At 35.9% G+C, this 21,923-nt stretch overlaps 1 protein-coding gene across 5 annotated transcripts in view; it reads left to right on the forward strand.

Moving 5' to 3' along the window:
- NEO1 (neogenin 1) overlaps positions 1–21,923 on the forward strand; it is a 246,175-nt gene that overhangs the window by 120,449 nt on the left and 103,803 nt on the right. For all 5 annotated transcript variants that reach the window (XM_081229240.1, XM_081229243.1, XM_081229241.1 and 2 more), the window contains exons 6-7: positions 11,952–12,106; positions 13,475–13,595. In XM_081229240.1, coding sequence (XP_081085366.1) covers positions 11,952–12,106; positions 13,475–13,595 — 276 coding nt within the window. The remainder of the gene's footprint in view (positions 1–11,951; positions 12,107–13,474; positions 13,596–21,923) is intronic.

Below are 21,923 nucleotides of genomic sequence, written 5' to 3' on the forward strand. Positions count from 1 at the left end.
GAAAAATCACATTTCTTTTTGACTTTTGACACTTATGTAATATTTGTTTTGGCTGCATTTTATTTGATTGTCTCCTCATATGACAATGATTTTTAAGGTCATTTTCTATGAGAATAGAAAGTTAATTTGGTCTTTTTGCTCCAGTGTTTAGGCTGTGGTGACATGAATATGACTCTGCACCTTTGTGTCTCTGTGTCGGGTCATGTTGGTACAGTGGGCAGAAGGAGTATTTCAGAATCCATTCTATACTGAGACAGCTTAAGTATACATGGATGCTTCGACAAATCACATAAATACATCATCCCACTAAACCAACTAAAGGTATATGTAGTTCAGTTTCCTCATGGCTTGCCTTGAGTTCAAAGACGCCTTCAGCCACTCCACTGTTACCCAACATGAAGAGGAGTAAAAATGGAAAAAACAGTGATGTCTTAATGGATTGTGGTTAAAATAGCTTATTCTTTAGTGGTTCCAGTCTTTTGCTACTTCAAACAGCGAGCAGGGAATACCCTCATGTTTATGTAAATGTGTGAGTCTTTCTGTTAGATGAATCTCTCAAAGTGAAATGCTGGATTATAAAGAGTATGTGCAACTTAGATTTTGCTTTACTATACTTCATATATCTATACTTTTTTTTTTTTTTTTTTTTTGCGGTATGCGGGCCTCTCACTGTTGTGTCCTCTCCCGTTGCGGAGCACAAGCTCTGGATGCGCAGGCTCAGCCACCATGGCTCACGGGCCCAGCCGCTCCGCGGCATGTGGGATCTTCCCGGACCGGGGCACGAACCCATGTCCCCTGCATCGGCAGGCGGACTCTCAACCACTGCGCCACCAGGGAAGCCCATATATCTATACTTTATAGATACTGATTACCCAAGAAAGATTGTATCAGTTTGTATTAATACCAAGATATATGAGAATGTCCATTTCTCCTACTCTTGTCAACCTAAGAGGTAAAAAATAGTATCTTGACATTTTTATTTGCATATTTTTACACGAGTGATGTTTAGTATCCTTTCACATATTTCGAAGTGTATTTATTACGCACTGTACATTCATATCTTTTTCTCATTTTTTAACTGGATTGTGAGGTTTTTTCTTTATTAGAACTTTTATATTTTAAAGAAGTTAGACCTCTGTGTACCCTTTCCCCCCTGTCTTTTTACTTAATGTTAGTTTTTAATCATGCACAATTTAAACTTTTTATTTAGCACAGTATGTTTATCTTTTACGGCTTCTTGGTTTGTGTCATATTTAGGCCTCCTTCCAAGATTATTTTCTAAAATCTCATGTTTTCTTCTAGTGCTTTTATGGGTCTGTTTTTAACCATTAACTCTTTGATAGATATGAGCTTTATTTTGGTATAAGGAGTAAGGCATGAACCCAGCATTATTCTTTTCCAAATAGCTTCATCATTTCTAGGATTATTTACTGAGTTAGGCATCTTTTCCCCCTGATTTAATGTGTCACTTCTGTCATGAGAATTTCTTACATGCCTGGGTCTATATTTGTGGCTCCATTCTTTTATACTTTCTTTTATGTCCTTTAGTAAAGTTTTATAGTTTTAGTCTTAAAGGTTTTATACTTTCCTAGTTAGGTGCATATCTATTTAATTGTTTTTTTTGTTATTGTGAATTATATTTTAAAATTTGTACATATGTATTGTATGAGAATATGAATGACAGAGAAAAGTATGTTAATCATTTATACTGCTAGTTAAAAAATTTATATTCAGTTCTAATAGCTTTTCAGTTCATTGTTTTGGCTTTTATTTTTCCTTTTTAAACTTTATAAGTAATACAATACTATTATTAAATAATCAAACCATGTTAGCAAAGTAAATCTCCTTCATTGCCCCTTCCTCATCCCTACCCCTTTCCTCAGAAGTAACCACTGTCATCATTTTAGTGTATATACTTCTAGATGTCTTTAAAAAGCATTTACCTATGTGTACATCTAGAAATATATTTTTGTTAACAAATTAGGATCATCCCATCTGTGTTGCAAGTTGCTTTTTGACTTTTTAATCTTTAGATTGTTCCATGTTTGTACATGTAGACTACATCAGTATTTAAATGCTCAAAGCAGTGCTCATTTATTAAACTTTTAACATGCAGTGAGTCAACTAGAGATCTCGTAAAAATGCTGATACTGAATCAGAGGGTTTAGGGTGGGGGATAGAGACTGTGTTTCTAACAAGCTCCCAGATGATGCCAGTGCTGTTATTCCTACACTTTGAATGGGAAGACTATAACATATCCTTCAGCTGGTGTACCATAGTTTAATTATTAGCCAATTGATTAAATCATTGAAGTTTCCCCTTGACTACAAATAGTATGACAATGCACACTGGAATTTTTCCATGAAAGATTTCTTGAGTATTCTAGTAGACAGTCATTGCCATGGTGTGCTTGTGTGAGGGAACAGGAGATTTCTCCAACTCCACCCCTGTATTTGTATTTTTATTTTTCTTAATTGCACTAGCTAGGACCTCCAGTAGAATGGTTATTGATACTGATTCTTTGATGGGAACATAAAACTTGTATAGCCTTTGGTAATATTTACAAAATTTTTAAATATGAAATCACCTTGACTAGCTATTCCCTCTAAAATTCTATTCTTCTGAAACTCTTACACATGTGTACAAAGAACTATATGCAAAGATGCATATTACAGCATTACCTGTAATAGAAAAATTAAAATCAACCTTAAATGTCCATTAGCAGGAGAGTGATTCAATAAACTGTGATATAGTCAGACTCTGGATCACTATGCTGCTATCAAAATAGAGGTGGCCATATATACTGATATGTAAGATTACTAAGAGAGAAACACAAGTTGCAGAAGAGTATTTATTGGCTGATCCATTCTGTATCTTTAAAATGTGTGTATGTGTGTAGTGTGTTTGAAATACATAGAAAAAATTTGCAAGACACACACCAAAAATATTAGTAGTGTTTATCTCTGAGGAGGGTAGTGGTATTGGGCTTGATAAAGGGGAGGATTTTATGTTTCCTGTATTCTTTATACCTTTTGTACTAAATACTTATTCAAAATGATAAAAAGGAAGATGGAGAAAAGAAAGCAAAAGCTAACAGAAAAAAACAAGTGAAAGAATACTAAGGAGTAGCCAGGAGCAGCCAAATCTAAATCATCCAGTAGTCAGTAAAAATTTCTAAATAGACAATCCATGAACATGCAAAAGGTCAAATGGTACAAAAGCATAATGGTACGATGAAATACCACCTCACACCCATTAGGATGGCTGCTAACAAAGAACCAGAAAATAACAAGTGTTGGTGAGGATATGGAGAAATTGAAATGCCTGTGCACTGTTGGTGGGAATGTGTAGCCACTTTGGAAAACAGTATGGTACTTCCTCAATAAATTAAAAATAGAATTACCATATGATCCAGCAGTTCTACCTCTGGTATACTCAAAAGAATTGAAAGCAGTATCTCTAGGAGGTAATCGTACACTCATGTTCACAGCAGCATTATCCACAATAGCTAAAACATTAGAAAAAATCCAAGTGTTCATTGACAGAGGAATGAACAAGCAAAACATGGTATGTACATACAGTGGAAGATAGTTAGCCTTATAAAGGAAGGAAATTCTGACCCATGCTATGACATAGATGAACCTTGAGGACATTATGCTAAGTGAAATAAGCCTGTCACAAAAAGACAAATACCATATGAGTCCACTTATATGAGGTACTTACAGTAGTCAAATCATAGAGACAGGAGGTAGAATGGCAGTTGCCAGGGATTAGAGGGAGGCCGGTGAGTGGGGTGTTACTGTTTAATAGGTATAGAGTTTCAGTTTTACAAGATGAAAAGAGTTCTGAAGATGGATTGTGGTGATGGTTGCCCCAAAATATGAATGTACTTAATACCACTGAGTTGTGCACTTAAAAATTGTTAAGATACTAAATTTTATCTTATGTTTATTTTACCACAGTTTTTAAAGTTGAGGGAAATAGTATATGGTAACAAGTCACTCTCCTTATTTGCCAGTTTCCCAGTTACCCTCCTGTGAGATAACCACTAAACCAGTTTTCTGTAGATCCCTCTATGCATCAATAGCTAATTATATCTCTTCCTTTTGAATTCACATCTATGTAACACTGTCATCTTCTCTTAAAATATCATACCTTTCTATCTTACTTTACAGTTTATTAAATACATGTCTTTATTATCTCTCTCCCTCACAGCATCCAGTAAAACGTCTTTGTAGCTTAGTAGTTGCTTATTACATATTTGTTTAATAATTGAGCAAACAAGTGAATTCTGTGGTCCTGGAAGGCACAAGAATTGGGGAGTTCTCTGTGTATATAAAAAGGTGATGATGTATACAGTAGTCTCCTTTAATGACCCCCTAATGCATGGTTCTCACACCTTAGCATGATAGAATAATCTGGGAAAACTTGTTAAGATGATGATTATATGGCCTTATCTTCTGGAATTCTCAAGCATGTGTGGTGAAACCCAACAACCAACATTTTTCTAAGTATCTTTGCATATCTCTGCAAATAGTCTATGAATCTCTTTAACTCATTTGTATGCTCCTACAATGCTGAAAAGCAGAGGGCTTACAAATTGAGTTTAGCTATCTAGGGAGCATATCTAATGTATGTATAATACTAAGTGAAAATAATCAACCATGAGGCCTTCATACCTTCTCTGTGTAAATGTGGCACACAATTAATGTTCATCATGATAATAGTGGGATATCATACAAAGAATAAGTATGTTCAGGCTTGTCAGGGAAGGGGAACCTATATTTAATAAAGATTTTTGTGAATTCTTCAGCAAAAAACCATGTGTAGAGCTGTTGTCAAATTTAAGAGCTTTAAGAACCCTAAGACCCCAAGTTTGAGAAACATTGCACTAGGATTAAATTCTACAGTCACAAAAGCCAACTTAAAAAGATAAATGTGAGTGCTGAAGTTATATGATTATTAAGATTTTATATTATAAACATTTAAAAGCACGTTTTAAAACTTATGCAGAAAATTCACAGCAAAGATTAGATTTATGAATTCCTGTTGGAGAAGCAGTGGTATAAAACATTAAATCCTTGAGAAGCTTGAGAGTCCTTGAAAAAATTTCTTTCTTTCTTTCTTTCTTTCTTTTTATTTTTGGCTTTGTTAGGTCTTCGTTTCTTTGCGAGGGCTTTCTCTAGTTGTGGCAAGCGGGGGCCACTCTTCATCGCGGTGCCTGGGCCTCTCACTATCACGGCCTCTCTTGTTGTGGAGCACAGGCTCCAGACGCGCAGGCTCAGTAGTTGTGGCTCATGGGCCCAGTTGCTCCACGGCATGTGGGATCTTCCCAGAACAGGGCTCGAACCCGTGTCCCCTGCATTAGCAGGCAGATTGTCAACCACTGCGCTACCAGGGAAACCCCTTGAAAAAATTCTTATTCTCAACATCTAATTTTCTGATAGTGCCGATTAATGGAATTTTTAGAATTCAAGTAACCATTGATTTTAACAAATATGCATTGAACACCTATTATGGTTTAGGCCACTGGGGTTTCAATGGTAAATAGGGCAGTGATGGCCTAGGACTGGGGAGGAAAAGGGGGGGGGGCTATGGATCAGGAAAAGCTTCTTTAAGGGATTGTTTTTAGAGATCTGAAGGATGAGTACCTGTTAGCTAAGTTGAGAGGTAGGGGTAAGGAAATGCAGTGCAACTGGACGTGGAGGTACAGGGATAGGATAGAAATGTAATTTCGAGGTCGTGTGGCAACTCCGTCATAATGTTGCTACATAATTGATTTCACCTGTTACCTGGAGATTAAGGACAACATTCATCTTCATTGGAACAAGAAGCTTTCTCAAGAAGTATTGGAGGGTTCTAATGTATTTTTGTTAGTTGAGCCAGTACTTACAGCAGACTTGTGATTAGACTGTCAGACAACATCCCTGAGGGGATTTCAGACTTAAAAATGCTTGGGTTTTATTTGTTGGGATTTTTTTTAAGGACTTACATGTAATTTTGTGAATTATTGAAAAGAAGCTTAAGAACAGCAAGTGTGCAGTGTGCAGTTTAACATAAAATGAACAAAGTTGCTTTATTTCTCTGCTTAAAGTGCTTTTTAAGAATTTCAATGCCTAAACCTTTAAAATCAAACAGTAGAAACTCCAACATTTCAGAACTAATGTAAACGAAACTGGTTATAATCTTCTAAATAACAGCATAATAAAGTAACCTTGAAACTTTGGTGTTGGCCCTATATTGTTTTCTGTTTGAATTGAGTGGCAATTTCCATCATTATATAACAGTTATGGAATTAAGTGATGTTTCCAGTAGGGAATTTTGCAAGTGTAATATGTTTTAGTATTAAGTTCTACTTGTGCATTTAGCAACTAAAATTGTTCTTGTAATGATGATGGCATTAGAAGGGATAGGGAGCTGTCAAAGAGAATTTGAAGCTTAATTATCTCTTTGGTAACAAAATGCATAATCTTCCATTACGATGCTTATTTTCTTATGGTAATTGACTCATTTGCTCTCTGGTTATCAATTTAACTTCCCAACCACAAACATCTGCTCTTACATTGTGTTTAATTGGTGTGAATACTATCTACAGAGAAGTTAAAATCCGGAGAACATTTTAAAGGCATTATTTTATAATTCATGAAAGGGAAAAGTAAATGATGAATTGAACATTGTTTGTGATGATTTTTTTCTAATAGTCTTTGAAAGTCTGTTTACTGAAAATGCATACTAAAATTATATTAATTGGATTTTCTTTTGAAGAGAATTTTGCTGTTTTCCAGAATTACATACTCTGCTTTAGGGGGCGCCTCAGTCCCTTAGACTTAAGGCGTATGTCAATTCCTCAGAAATATGGTACCATAGTGGTTAAGATTGAAGGCTTTGAAGGTAGAAAAAATTGTTTAGTACATAACTAATCTGAAGAAGAGGGGTGGGTACAAACTGTGTTTGTTTGCTTATAATTTTTAAAATGAAAGGTACATCATTCAAAAAAAATTAATGGTTACCTATAGGAGAGGGGAGGGAAAAGGGTAGAGAAAACAGGGTTAGAAGCAAGACTTGTTGGAATATACCGTTTTTTGCAGATTTTAAATTGCTGAAAAGGGGAAGTAAAATGAAACAAATGACTCTATATGTGTAACTAGTTGGTAGTATAGCCACACAGAAAGTTAAAATTCCAAGTGAAAGTTACTGTTCCAAATAAATTTAAAATAATAATTAAACTGTATATACCTAGTAGAATATTCTCAAGGACAAAAAGAAATCTTCAACTTTTATCTCTTGGTGGAAACGTTGGTATTGTTATTCTGAGACTACTGAGTGTAAGATAAAGCATATAAATAATTAAGGTGGCATCATTGAGAACAGAGCTTTTTGGCATGAGAAAAAGGAAATAGAGATGTAAAATGAATAGGATCCCATTAAAACCTATAGTCTCAAACTTAACTGGAGATACCAGAATGAAATCATAATTTTATATTTAAATAGTACAGATTTCCTGGCTTTGTCCACAAATAGGACCTAAAAACAGTGACCGGAATATACTAAAGACCACTTGGATCATGTCAAAAACGACTCAGGAACTTCCAGTGGACTCACGCTTCCATTGGTCAAAGATGGGATACTTTGAAAATGAAAAGAAGGATAACTTCAGTGGATTGAAACAAACTAAATATATTTTAATCTGTGAACTCATAATGATACTTTTAAAAAGCCTTCATTGATCACATTTGGGAGATGATATTAGAGAACCAGATAATTGTTTTGGGAATTGGTAAGCAAAGGGAGAGAATCGAGCATTATTCTGTTCTTTCTGTGAGAAATATACTTAAGGGTAACCAAATAATTGATGAGGGGATTTTTCTCTTTATAGAAGGAATGATAGAATAAGAATATTACTATTTTGCAACTCCTTTTGTGTAGGCAATGATTATCAAAGACTGTTAACATCACAAGAGACACAGTCACACATTATGAACCCTAATGATGGAAGGACAAGGCACTGCCTATGAAGTAGTCTTGGGGGGAAAAAAAGAGCCTGACTCCAATCAAGCTTCTACATTTAATTGCCTGTATATAGGATGAATATGTTAATAACCCCATGGCAATGCAGTCAGCAAAAGACAGACTGTAGGAAATTCTGCAGGACGAATGACTTCTTCGACAAACACATTGCAAACAAAGATAAGAGATAAAGGAGGAACCTGTAGATTAAAAGAAACATAAGAAACAATGCCAATGAATGTACCTTGTTTGCACAATTAAAATAAAATAAATCACCTTTTAAAAAAATAGGCCAGTTAGTAAAATGTGAATACTAACTGGATAATTGATGATAGTAAGAAATTATTATAGATACCAACCTGATGATGATTTTGCTTAGAAATAGGAGTTTTTGTTTTGTAGAGGTACTTAATTAAATATTCATATGTGAAATAATATAAAACCTGGAGTTTGCTTTCACAGTAATCTGAGAAGGCCATGGGATGGTTTGGGGTATAGATGAAACAGTATTGGCCATGGATTGATAATGATAATAAGTGGATAGCACTCATGAATGTTAGCTACTAATTACTATACAACAGAGGTATAAACTAAAATCATAAAATCACAGTTGGTTTGAGATCTTAGTGTACTTAGGAATAGTCTGCTTGAGTCCCTTATTTAGTGTAGGAACAAACTAAAACCCATGGATGTTTTGAAGCCGATGGTCAGCACAATGTCTAGTGGTAGAACCAGCACTCAACTGTAGGTCTTTTGACTTCAGTCATTACAATGTCTTTACAATAAATCATTAATAATATCCAAATAAACTTAAATACCTAGTCTTAAATAGGACCACTCAGGATTGCAAATATGTTTATTTTTCCAGCATCTAAAATTTATTGCAGTTCAAATGAAAACTCCAGGTTGCTTTTGTTTGTTTGTTTTCTTTGAGAAGGAACAGAGAAACATAAACAAAGATGAGTCTAAATTCATCTGGGAAAAAACATCTTAATGAACATGTTAGGAATTTTTTGAGGAAATAAAGGAATAAATTAGGAAAGTACTTGTTCTGCCAAATATTTTAAAATACTATATAGTAACAATCATTAAGTTTGTGGTTCTGGCCCAGGAATAAAGAGGTCAATGAAACCACTTAATATACAAAATAAACCCCTAAGAGTATATAGGATTTAGATATTAAAACTATTTCAAATGGGTTACTTTGATTGGGACTACTGGAGTTGCTGTTTAGAAAAATATAAAGCTGTATGCTTAACTCAGTGAAGTCAAGATTGTTTCATAGACATACTAGAAGAAAAAGTAAGTGAATATTTTTATAGTATGGAAGCAAGGAAAACCCTTTGGAGTAAGAATAATAAAATACAGATGCCAAAAAAAGAGAGGACTAATAAATTTTACCACATACAGATTTAAAACTTTGGTACAATAAGCATCCTAAATTTAAAAAGACAAAAGAAACAGCTGAGAAGAAATATTGGCATGTAAGAGAAAGGATTAATATCTTACTATATTAGTCAGGGTCCAGTCAGGAGCCAGAAATTGCACCAGGAATTTGAACAAGGAGAATTTAACATAAAGAATTATTAACTAATAAAAATTGTTTTAACTACTAAATAGGATAAAGTAGGATTCTAAAGAATAAAGAAAGAGTAAATATAAGAATTAGCTACTACCTCAAGAGCCGAGGGAGAGAATCCAAAAAAAGGAACAAACTTGGAAGAGGGCACCCTTACTCAAGGTTGCAATTCAGACCTTGGAGAGAGTGTAGTCACTGCCAGAGAACACAGCCCATGGGCCAGACTGGTCCACAGGAGATTGCCTGTTGGATGCCACAGGCCTGAGCTGGTGTTGGAAAGCCTCCTGCTGGGATGCCATGGGCCAGACTGATGATGAGCAGGAAGTTCCTCAGCGGGGTGCCTTGAGTCAGAGCTGATATATTGGATGCTGTTTAATGGAATGCTAGCGGTCAGAGCTCGTGCACAGAAAGCTACCTGCTAGAGTAAACTGGAGAAACTTACTAGAGACTGAGCAGAGAAACTTGCAGGAGGGTGATCACCAATGGGTCTCCCACATACCTTCTAGCTGCCACACTGTAGGGACGAGAAGAACAGCACACCCCAACCTGAAAGATAAGCCTTTTCTTCTGCCATGCCTTACAATGTCCCTCCAGTGCCCTCTGTTCACAAAGTCTAACATTGCATCAGCTGACAAAGGTCCACATCCATCATTACAAAGAAGAGTGGATTTGGAGCTGAGAGGCCATAAATTAATAACTGGCATTATGTGAAAAGCTCTTATATATAGATAAGAAAATTGTGAACACTCTAATTGAAAAAATAACAGAGTATGTGTATAGATAATTCACAAAAGAATAAATACAGATGACTAACCAATGTTTGAAAAGAGAGTTAAATTCACTGCTAATAGATTTCCCTTACTTCATCTAGTTGTACACTTACGTTTTCTTGATCTTGCATCACTGTGTTACATTCTTACCATCTCTGGTTTCTACTGCTTACCTGGGGTTCTACCTGCTCTCTATACTCTTACTCTTCATTTACCCAAATTATAAAGCTAGTCAGGACTTCTTCCCAGGACCTGCCCCCTCTAGCCAGTACAATAGATTAAAAAAATGAAAAAAGAAAGAAGATTGGAAAGGAAGAAATAAAACTCTCTCTATTCACAGGCAACATAGTTGTCTACATAAATAATCCCAGAATTGTCTATAAAAAGCTGCTAGAACTAATGAATGAGTTTAACATGACCACAGGATAAAAGGTCAATATGCATAAATCAATTTCATCTCTAGATACTAGCAGTGAACAATTAGAAACTAAAAAAAAAAAAAGTACCACTTACAGTAGCACCAAGAAATTTAAAATACTTAGGGATACAGCTAATAAAATATGAACAAAATTTGTATATTGAAATATATAAAACAGTGATGAGAGAAACCAAAGATCTAAATGGAGAGATAAACCATGTGCATGGAAAGGAAGACTCGGTATTGTTAAGGTGTCAAATTGCCACAGATTCAGCCCAGTCCCAATCAAAATTCCAGCAGGCTGAGCACATTTTAACTCAACTGTTAAAGAAAAAAAAAACTGTTGTTGTCATCATTGTGATATAGGGAGTTCCTTGTCATTTGGAACTTCAAACAGGGATTTGTAAGACCACTTGTCATGGATGTAGCAGGAATAGGAAATTATGGCATTAGGTAGGAAGTTGGACTAGATGATCTACTTTTACCCTTTAAATTCAAAATCTTACTGAATCTATTTGAGTCAGTGATTTACAACTTTGGGTTAAGGGGAAAGGGAGACAATGGGATAATCAAGCTTTTTCAAATACATTTAACTATTTCCCAAAGATTCTGTCACTCTGCCTCCCACCCTTAAAAACCATTGCATGTAATGAAAGGTGTTACTAATGGAAGTGTGTGTGTGTTTCTGTAAGTAAACCATTTAAGGCCTCTGATGTGACATTTGTATTATTTTTGGGGTTTTTCTGTTACTCATCAAGCTGACTGAAAAGGAAGATAATGTCAGTCTTCTCAGCTCTTTTTGAATTGTAATCATGGCTTTTCTAAAGTGATTTAAATCTTAGGGAAATAGACTTCAATATTCAATTTTTGGACAGCTTAGAACTTTCCTATTTTCATTTTCTTCAAAACAGTCAACTTAGTAAATATTTCTCAACAGAGAAACTCAGAAATTATTGTTATAATTATTCTGCCAGTTAATTATGACAGAATATTAATTTTTAAAGATATGTTCCTAACATATTTTAAGTATGTATTTCTTATGTTTTTCTAAAAATGTATGAAAGCCTCAAATAATTAAAAATCCTATGAATTCTATGATTTTTAAAATTTGCTTGAAATATAAATAGCTACCTATTTTTATTTTTATTAATATCTTAATTTTCTTTCTGTTTTAAAGCTCAACCTGAATTCCTGAAGCAGCCTACTAATATATATGCTCATGAATCTATGGATATTGTATTTGAATGTGAAGTGACTGGGAAGCCAACTCCAACTGTGAAGTGGGTCAAGAATGGGGATATGGTTATCCCAAGTGATTACTTTAAGATTGTAGTAAGTATTTTTCAAAGAAACTTATCTCTGAAACCTTTAAATATCTTTAAATGTAATCACCAAGAGATCTGTTATCTGTAGTACATGAAATGGTGTATATAAGATGAAGATAGAAAAATTTGCTTAGAATATAATCTCTTCATTGACTGATGAGAAAGCTGAGCCCAGAAATGTTTTGGTAGCTCATGTAAGGTCACAGAGCAAGTCAGTGTTGGAACTCAGCCTGAAGTCCACATCTCCTAACCAACAGTCTAGTCCTACTCGGACGTACTAGCACTCTTTAACACAGCCGCCACCACTTTCTGGGTAATGATTATCCTATGTGTGTATTCACATGTACCAATTGTCTTCATAGCTCTCTATTCAAGGAGCAGAAGTCCGTCTTTCTTATACTGATGCCCAGACCCTTCAAAATAAGGGTGACCCAGTGTTGGACAGTTGTGAAAATAAACATAAAGGTTCTTTTAAAAAGTAAAGCAAAAGTAAATAAGTAGCCTTAAATCTACTTAGGAAGACTCAGTCATTATTTCTTTTTACTTCATATGTATATAGGAAATGCTTAGTAAATATTATCCACTGTCATTATTATCATTATCTAACATCCTGTTAACAGAATTATCTAGGTTTTAGTAATAAAGATTAATGACATATATTAGGATGCATACCTGACATTCATAGACATAATCAGAAGTAATTATGGTTGTTCAAGACTTAATGTCTCATTACAAATTTCTCATATAACTAATTCATTCTTCATAGGAATACATTTTCTATTTTTAAAGTATGTAATCTCATATGTTACAAAAAGTAATTCACAAGTATTTAACCCTAATTAAAAAGCAGCGTGTTATGGTTAAATTAGCATTTTTACTCTTTTATCATTATTTTCATACTATTTTTAAAAATATCAATAACAATAACTATAGTTGACATTCATTTAGTACTTTGTAGTTTAAGAAAAGCTTTTATATATGTGGCCTCATTTAACTTATCTGTTAGAACTATTGATATTAGAGATAATCTTAAGAAAATGCCTTGAATTCACAAATTCAGACTCTCACTATGGTCACATGGTATTTCATGCCAGATATTTTTCCAAGCAAAGGTGTAAGTTTGCATATATTGCAGATAAGACTTTCTATAAGGATTGAGTTCGTAATTGTTAATGACAGTGTTTCCTTTTCTAGTCACTTGAGTCAGTATCTTGTCAATAAAATTGAGTTAACAGATTCATAGGTAGATAATATTCAGTAACTGAATCATACAATTTTACTTGTTTTTCCTCTCCAGAAAGAGCATATCCTTGAGATTTTGAACTAGTGTTTATCAGTTAAATCATAAAATTTTATTTATGTTTTTCTTCCTCAGAAGGAACATAATCTTCAAGTTTTGGGTCTGGTGAAATCAGATGAAGGGTTCTATCAGTGCATTGCTGAAAATGATGTTGGAAATGCACAAGCTGGAGCCCAACTGATAATCCTTGAACATGGTAAGAGGGGCTGAAATAGTAAGATGAAAGAGGCTGACTGTGTTTGAGGAACTAGGACCTATCACAGGAGCTGTCATTCCAGGATATCTAATGATTAATAACCTGTTTGTAAAGGCTAATATATGGCATAACTAAGAGAGAAAAAAATAGCAGTCTAAATCATTTCTGTTTTGTTTTTTTTTTTTTTGTGGTACGCGGGCCTCTCACTGTTGTGGCCTCTCCCGTTGCGGAGCACAGGCTCCGAACGGACAGGCTCAGCGGCCGTGGCTCATGGGCCCAGCCGCTCCGCGGCATGTGGGATCCTCCTGGACCAGGGCATGAACCCGTGTCCCCTGCATCGGCAGGCGGACTCTCAACCACTGCGCCACCAGGGAAGCCCCATTTCTGTTTTTTTAAATGACCTAGAAACACAATTTTGCATAATGTTGAAAAGAAATTGGTATAAGAAAAGAAAAACTGAACATTTATAGTCGTACACAAATGAATGTTCTTCAGATTTCAGTCATTTTAATCTTACAAATATATTTCTGATCTATTAAAGTAGAAAAACTTTAATGTTTGTTTAGTGAATTTTTCTTCAATTTTTCCAAAATAAACTTGCCTTTTCTGATTTTCACACACAAAAAAATGCTTAGAGAGCTTCCCTGGTGGCACAGTGGTTGAGAGTCCGCCTGCCGATGTAGGGGACACGGGTTCGTGCCCCGGTCCAGGAAGATCCCACATGCCGCAGAGCGGCTGGGCCCGTGAGCCATGGCCGCTGAGCCTGCGCATCCGGAGCCTGTGCTCTGCAACGGAAGAGGCCACGACAGTGAGAGGCCCGCGTACCGCAAAAGAAAAAAAAAAAGCTTATTATAAATTCAGACAACATTGAAAAGTAAAAAGGGAAAAAAAAACTCACATCAGTCAGGGTCAATTCTGGGGAAACCACACAGTAGTTTGAGCAAAAACTAAAGAATTAAATATTCTTTATTAAAAATTATTAACTGTAACCGGGGATTGGAGTGGCAAGGGGTTGGCTAGTAAGGAGTAAAGAGAATTCTAATGAATATAAAAGAATGGCAGACATAAGGATCAGCCCCGTCCCGTAGTCTGAGAATGTTCAGGAAAAGTCCCCTCTCAGGGCTGATCCAAACCATGTTAGAGAGGGTGTGGCCATGGTTTAATGGATGATGGAGAAGTTGCTGTGCTGCCATCCCATAGAATCTTGTTCAAAACCTCCTGTCTGTTGTGCTGGGCAAAAGCTGTTCACAAGGAGGTGTCTCAGTGAAGGTATTCTGCTAAAAAACCACCAGTGGGGTTGGGGTATTGAGGGAAGCTACTCACCAGCACCCTGTACTGATAAAGTTTTAACACATGTCAGCAAAGGAAAAATATGTAAAGGGCCTGGTTTCATTTTTGCAGAGCAGGCAGGAAAGTATGAATTTGGAGCTGAAAGACAATAAATTGATTACAAGCACATGCTTCAAACCCTGCCATCTAGGAGTACTGCGTATGAGCACACACAGATGTGTATATGGTTTTATAACCTATTTTCTTGCAACAGCATGCTGTGAACATCTTTCCATGTCAGTGAGTATAGATCTGTGTCAACATTTTTCATTGTTGAATAGTAAATATACACTTTGTTTTATATAAATGATTCCCCATTGGTTAGCATTTAAACTGTCTCCTGTTTTTTTACTATGATGAATGAGGCTATGCTGAACTTCTTTATATGATTATTTTCTCATACTAAATTACTAGAAGTTGAACTGTTGGATGACAGTTTTGTATGAAATTGATAAGGATAACTGTTGGGTGTACTATTTGTTTTAGCAGGGAAAGCATTTTTCATTTTGTGTGTTTCTCAAGAATGCATGAAAAAGAGGCTGCTTTAGACATCTCATTGGGTGTCATTCAAATTTAAGTTCCGGTTGCATTGTGATCAGGGAAACTAATGGGCAAAGCTACTCTGGCTTTTCACTAAAATAGCATGTAGGATTTTTATATGCTATTTCTTGAGAATGTATTTCAGAGTACTGTTATAAAAAGGCATAAAATAGTAGAACTGCTCTTTTTCTTCCTATGTTTGTCTGTCGTTTTACCTTTCCCTTTACATTGAAAACGATATAGTAGAAGTATGTCACTTTTCCATTTTGGCAAAATGCCTGAGTATGATTCCCAAATAAGGCATTAACAGAATAAGTGAGGTAGATAGGCTTATTTCTTTTTATTAGTGGCAGTGTTTTTCCTTAGTAAATGTCATGGCTCTCCTAGGGTTATTTCCATGGAACTAAATAAACGGACTTCAGTATATTTGTGTTTGTGATTACCATTATAGATTTAATGCTAACAGTATAAATGGTGGCTTTGCTAGGAGGATGCTAAACTAATCCTAACTGGACTTTCCTCTGAAAATGCTTGGATGGCATAATAATTATAGTCATAGTGTGTGTTTTATTTTTTTTGAAACAAGCTTTCAAAAACAGACAATGTTTTGTGAGCTGGTGAAAATTTTTAGTGACCTTGTCAGGATGCATTAAGGATGCACAGATTCTAGGAAGGAGAGTAAATGTCATATTATTAATTTTGCTATTTTAATTTGTAAGATAAATACTTATGTGGGAAAACTAAAAGAGAGACTGTAACGGTTTATAAGATCTGATCTCTGCCTTTCTGAGGTTTATGATGTTGTAAGAGATGTGTATGACATTAATACTAGTCCATAATAAGTGTTATTTTTATAGTATAAATAAGGCAGCATACAATTCAGAAGAGAGGAATTCTGTGTCAACAGGGAAGTTTTTTCATGGAAAGTGCTTCCTTTGTAATAGACCTCAAATTATAAGATTTCCAGATGTTAATAAGAGGACCTGGCTCAGTATGGAAACAGAATAGAGTATCTGTTCCTGTAGGAAGGTGGCCTGTAAAGTCAGAACAGGATCAGATTGATCATGGCCTTGGTTATAAACAGTCAAAGCAATACTGTAGTAGGGCAGTCTGATGACAAAGTCAGGTTTAATTAGAAGACAGAGTGGTTGAAGGAATATTGCTGTAAGAGACAATGATGAAATAATAAGTAGTACTGTACTAGAGAAATAGAAAGGATCCTAATTAAGAGATGGTAGTGATTTATCTAATTCAGACTTTATCAACTGATTGGATATTAAACAATATTGTAGAGAAATCAAATATACTTATAAGGTTTTATCTGGGTGACTGAAAGAATGGTGATGCCTTTACAAGAATAGAAAAGGAAGCTGAATTGAAGTGGAAGGGAAGTTCTACTCAAGCTGTAAAGAGTGTTCACAGAACATCCCCCACTCAACCTACAATAAAAAGCTGGATGATCTACAAAACCATAATTTCTATGAGCTTATCAGAGAGCTGAGCTTGCAAAACAACCAAGTAACCTAAATTCGAAAGGATTGGACAACCCTCCTCTCCCAAAGAATGGATCATGAATTGTTTCACCTTTAGTAGAACACAGGAGAAAGAGATGGCTGTCATAAAAATGGATAAGAAATCAGCTAAAATTTTAACTGAATATTAAAGACTAAGTATGGACTACCTTGGAATCTCTGGGGGCCTCAGATGAAAGGAGAGTTCATACTTGCTTGCAAATATATTTCCCTGGAGCTCCAAAGGATACTCACTATTAAGGCTGGGGGCAAGGTAGGGACTCGAGAAAAGTTACCTCGGTGGAGTAGAGGTGAAGGAGGTGATCTGCGGCTGCTGCAACATAAGTGCAAAGCCCCTCCTGTTTACTCAGAGTCCCTTAAGCCTCAAACCAATTGGAGAGGGGGCAGAAAACCTTATTTCGTAAATTCCTGGAGGGAATTAGAAGCAAAACTACTACTTGGGGGAGGAACCCTCTGTTCCCCAGGACACAAGCAAAGACCCACTGCTGCTGGGGGAAGAGTAGAAGAGAAAAACCCTTTACCTCTGAAAGAAGTACATAAAACTTTGGGGCCCTAGAATCCTATACCAATACCTAGGAGAGGTCTTTTACCACGGGAGGAAGAATAGGGAACTACTACTAGAGACCAACACAAGTACAAAGCAGATTTTGGCTGCCATAGGAAGGAGAGCCACTGGGCCTATCTAATACTGAGGCTGGACCAAGACAACTGAAAATCCCACCTGCCGCAGCCATGAGGCTACCACCATACGAAAGCGTTCTGCTGATCAGGGAAGGTCAAGAACATAGAGATCCCTCTGTGGCAGAAGTATACAGGAATGGTTGAAAGCTGCGAGGAAAATAGGAAAATTGAGAAAAACTGTCTGGCTCCTCATCTCTCACCTTAAGCACAAGACAATGGTAGTCTACCAGTAGAAGAATTTGAAACCTGTGATGTGCTGAAGGTAGCTATAAGAACAATAAAATCTGTGCCAAGTTTAATTCCTGTCTAAATTGACTAAACTCTTCCACACTAATGGCTTGACAGAAGAATAGACATGCCAGTTTCCAAGTGTAAGTAATAATTATCAGCCTCTGCTTTTCTGTACATCATGCTCAGCATTCAGTCAAAAATTATTGGACAGGAACATAAGAAGCAAGGGAACTCCAACTCATTGTAGAAAGATAAAGCAATCAAATATAATCAAATTCAGGGGACCCAGATATTGGAACTATGAGACAGGAACTTTAATTATTAAAGTATGTTAAATGGAATACATTTAACCAGACTGGTCGAGAAAAACACAAATTACCAAATCAGGGATGAAAGGGAGGACATCATTACAAATTCTGTAGATTTTAAGAGGATTTAAGGGAATATTAGAAACAACTTTATGCCAAAAATTTTGAAAAGGAAGGTAGTAGAGCTGGTTTGTTTAGGGAGGTAAAGCATCAATTTAAGATGTGTTGAGTTTGAGTTATAATAGAAAACCAGAAAAAAAATGTCTAGAGTCAGAGGGAAGTCAGAAGCTCAGAAAAGAGATTGAGGAAGAAAATAACAAGTTTTGGTTTTGGTAGATTTCAAGATTTTTAACTGAACTCTTCTCTTGCTATAAATGAAGGCAGCTAACTATATTTTATTTTCTTGTATGTAGAGATTACTGTGTCCCCAGTTGTCATGTGGTAGCCATTCACACTATTGAAAATTAAAACTCCTTAACTTTCTCTTCAGTAAATGGCGTTGTAAGTCTTATTTCTCTGCCTTCAGAGGAGTGTCTTAGTCATCTGAAGTTCACCCCTGAACATTCTCTTGAAGATCCCCGTAGATCCATCACTATTATCTTTTGATAATTTTTTTGCCATGTTATATATAATTTTTAACGGTTAGGAGTTCATTCTTGTTTCTGCCGTAAACAACCACTATTTTATGTGGACTTACACCTCAACGTCTTATTTTATCTACTTAAAGATAGAATTTATTCCCTTACTGGTTTTTCCTTATCAATTCCAGTTATTTAAATTATTTCTAATAGAACCTGTATCTATCCTGCTGATTTTTAAAAATCTTCTCTTTACTCTCAGTCTTATGTATATCATTTAAAAAATACGATGGCCTAGGGGCTTCCCTGGTGGCTCAGTGGTTGAGGGTCCGCCTGCCGATGCAGGGGACACGGGTTCGTGCCCCGGTCCAGGAAGATCCACGTGCCGCAGAGGGGCTGGGCCCGTGAGCCATGGCTGCTGAGCCTGCGTGTCTGGAGCCTGTGCTCCGCAACAGGAGAGGCCACAACAGTGAGAGGCCCGCATACCACAAAAAAAAAAAAAAAAAAAAAATGATGGCCTAAAAGAATGTGGGAGAGGAAGCTTATGTAGAAGAAATAACACTTCACAATTTTTGAATGTATGAAAAAGTGAAATCACAAATCAGTGCAGATTGAAAGGATCATACATTATATGGAACATGGACAATTTGTTGGTGATTTGGAAAGAATTAAATTATATATTTACCTTATATCAAAATAAAATAGAGTTAAAATTTAAATTAAATCCATAAAAGGTTGAAAAGATGATAGAAGAGTGTCGCCATTTATAATAGACCACAATTTGTTAATTCATTCACCAGTTAATAGGCATTTGGGTTATTTCCAATCTATCACCATTTACTTTTACTTATAAAAGAAATAAAAGAGAATACAGATGAAAATGTTGGTATCTTAAGATATAAAAGTTTAAACGTTTTGTATGTAAAGTATGAGAAATACTTTAAAGGAAGACAAGCTAGGGAAGAATATCATAAGAATTACAGAAATTTAGTGTTCTGAATGTAACAAGAATGCACACAAATGGGTGTGATAAAGTGACTAACATAAGCATATAATTCACAATAGAGCAAAGATAAAGATAGTTTCTACACAGGACATATGTTCCACCTCACTTAAAAATATAAAATTAAATCATTTTAGTGAGATGTCATTTTTACCTAATAAAGATTTTATATATTTTAATGAAATATAATGTTCATTTTTAATGACTGGTTAGGGTATAATTATGTTTGTGTCTTTTACTCTTAGTGAAAATGTAAATTGTTATATCATTTACTAAAATCATTTTGACAATTATATCTTAAAAATTACTGACTTAACCCATTAATTGTTCTTTTCGGATTTTTCCCTAAGGAAGGAATCAGAGATTTGGACAAAGACTATTAATATCAGCATTATCAATTAAAAAAGAAAAAGATAGGGATAAAGAGAGAAAGAGTAGGAGATGACTTACATGTACCAAAATAGAGGAAGTAGTTAAAATAAGTATAGTACAGCCTTATGATGGAAAAGCTGTTTGACCGTTAAAAACCATGTCTTTGAACACTCTTTAATGATATCAGGAAAATCTCAGGATATAATGTCAAGTAGTAAAGTAAAATACAAAATTATATATAACAATCCAAATTTAGTTGAAAAAATTGTATGTACACATTTAGACATTCCCACACCAAAATGGTGGGAAAGATAACAATGGTTATCTTTGGGTAGTGATATTTTCTCAGTTTTCTAAAATAGCCCTGTATTACTTTTATAATCAGTAAAGGTTTTTCTTTTTTAACTTAATAGTAAAGCCATCTTTCAGTCAGTGCTGCAATTTAGAAAAGACACCAAACACATAATTTTGAGAACTTTCTGCCAAAAACATCATGGATAGAAGTTAAGAAAGAGTTACAAATAACTCCCTTCACAAGAGAGTTGGGCTGTGTGGTAGGAAGTAAACAGAGCAAATTTTGGTAGACCTCACTGATACCTTTGATTTAGTGAGACAAGGACTAGAGGGACAAGCAGCCTGCAGGAGCAGGATGGAGACTGGCCCACTTGTAGCCTTTTTTCCTTTGTGTTCATAGCATTGTGAATCTCCAAGAGTATATATAGCATTTCTCAAATCTATTTGACCATGGAGTTTGTTTTTTTTTTTTTTAATAGACTCATTAACATCTTAAAGGGTGCAATTAGGGAATTGTTGATGTAGGGCTATTCACCAGAGGATGGACAAGAGTAAGGTTGGCAAACGGTGCCCCACAGGCCATATCCAGCCAACCTCCTGGTTTTGTGCATAAATTTTATTGGACACAGCCACACACATTTGTTCACAGATTGTCTATGTTCGGTCTGTAGTCATTTTCACTCTATAATGGCAGAAGTGAGTAGTTTAGACAGAGACCATATGCCCCACAAAGCCTAAAACATTAACTCTCTGGCCCTTTATAGAAAAAAGTTTGCCAAACACTGGACTGTATGATACGTATCTTTCAGTCCTGATAGTTTGTGATTCTGAGTTATTTCTGGTCAGTGAAAGTCTGTTTCACTTAAAACTTTCTAAATTTAAATAAGTGGGTAGTGTCTTCCCTGGTGGCGCAGTGGTTAAGAACCCACCTGCCAATGCAGGGGATATGGGTTCAAGTCCTGATCTGTGAAGATCCCACATGCCACAGAGCAACTAAGCCTGTGCGCCACCACTACTGAGCCTGCACTCTAGAGCCTGCGAGCCACAACTACTGAGCCCGTGAGCCACAACTACTGAAGCCCACACGCCTAGAGCCCATGCTTCGCAACAAGAGAAGCCTCCGCAGTGAGAAGCCCGCGCTCGGCAACGAAGAGTAGCCCCCACTCGCCACAACTAGAGAAAGCCCGTGCACAGCAACGAAGACCCAACACAGCCCCCAAAATAAATACATAAATTTATTTTTTTTTAAAAATGTTATAAATAAGTGTGGGTAGGTGGAAAAAGGCAGAAGAAGGCAGGAGGGTGAAGATAAAAGGACACGAGAAGAAAGTCAAACACAGTATGTGGATAACTAGGAGATGCGCAAAGGCGACTGACTCCAAGGAGGAGCTGTGAGTGAAGAATTACGAACTAGAGAGTTTGCTAGCACGTCTTCATGGCTACCTCTGCGACACTTAGGC

This window comes from Mesoplodon bidens, assembly GCF_964165515.1.
Source record: "Mesoplodon bidens genome assembly, chromosome: 3".
NCBI lineage: Eukaryota > Metazoa > Chordata > Mammalia > Artiodactyla > Ziphiidae > Mesoplodon > Mesoplodon bidens.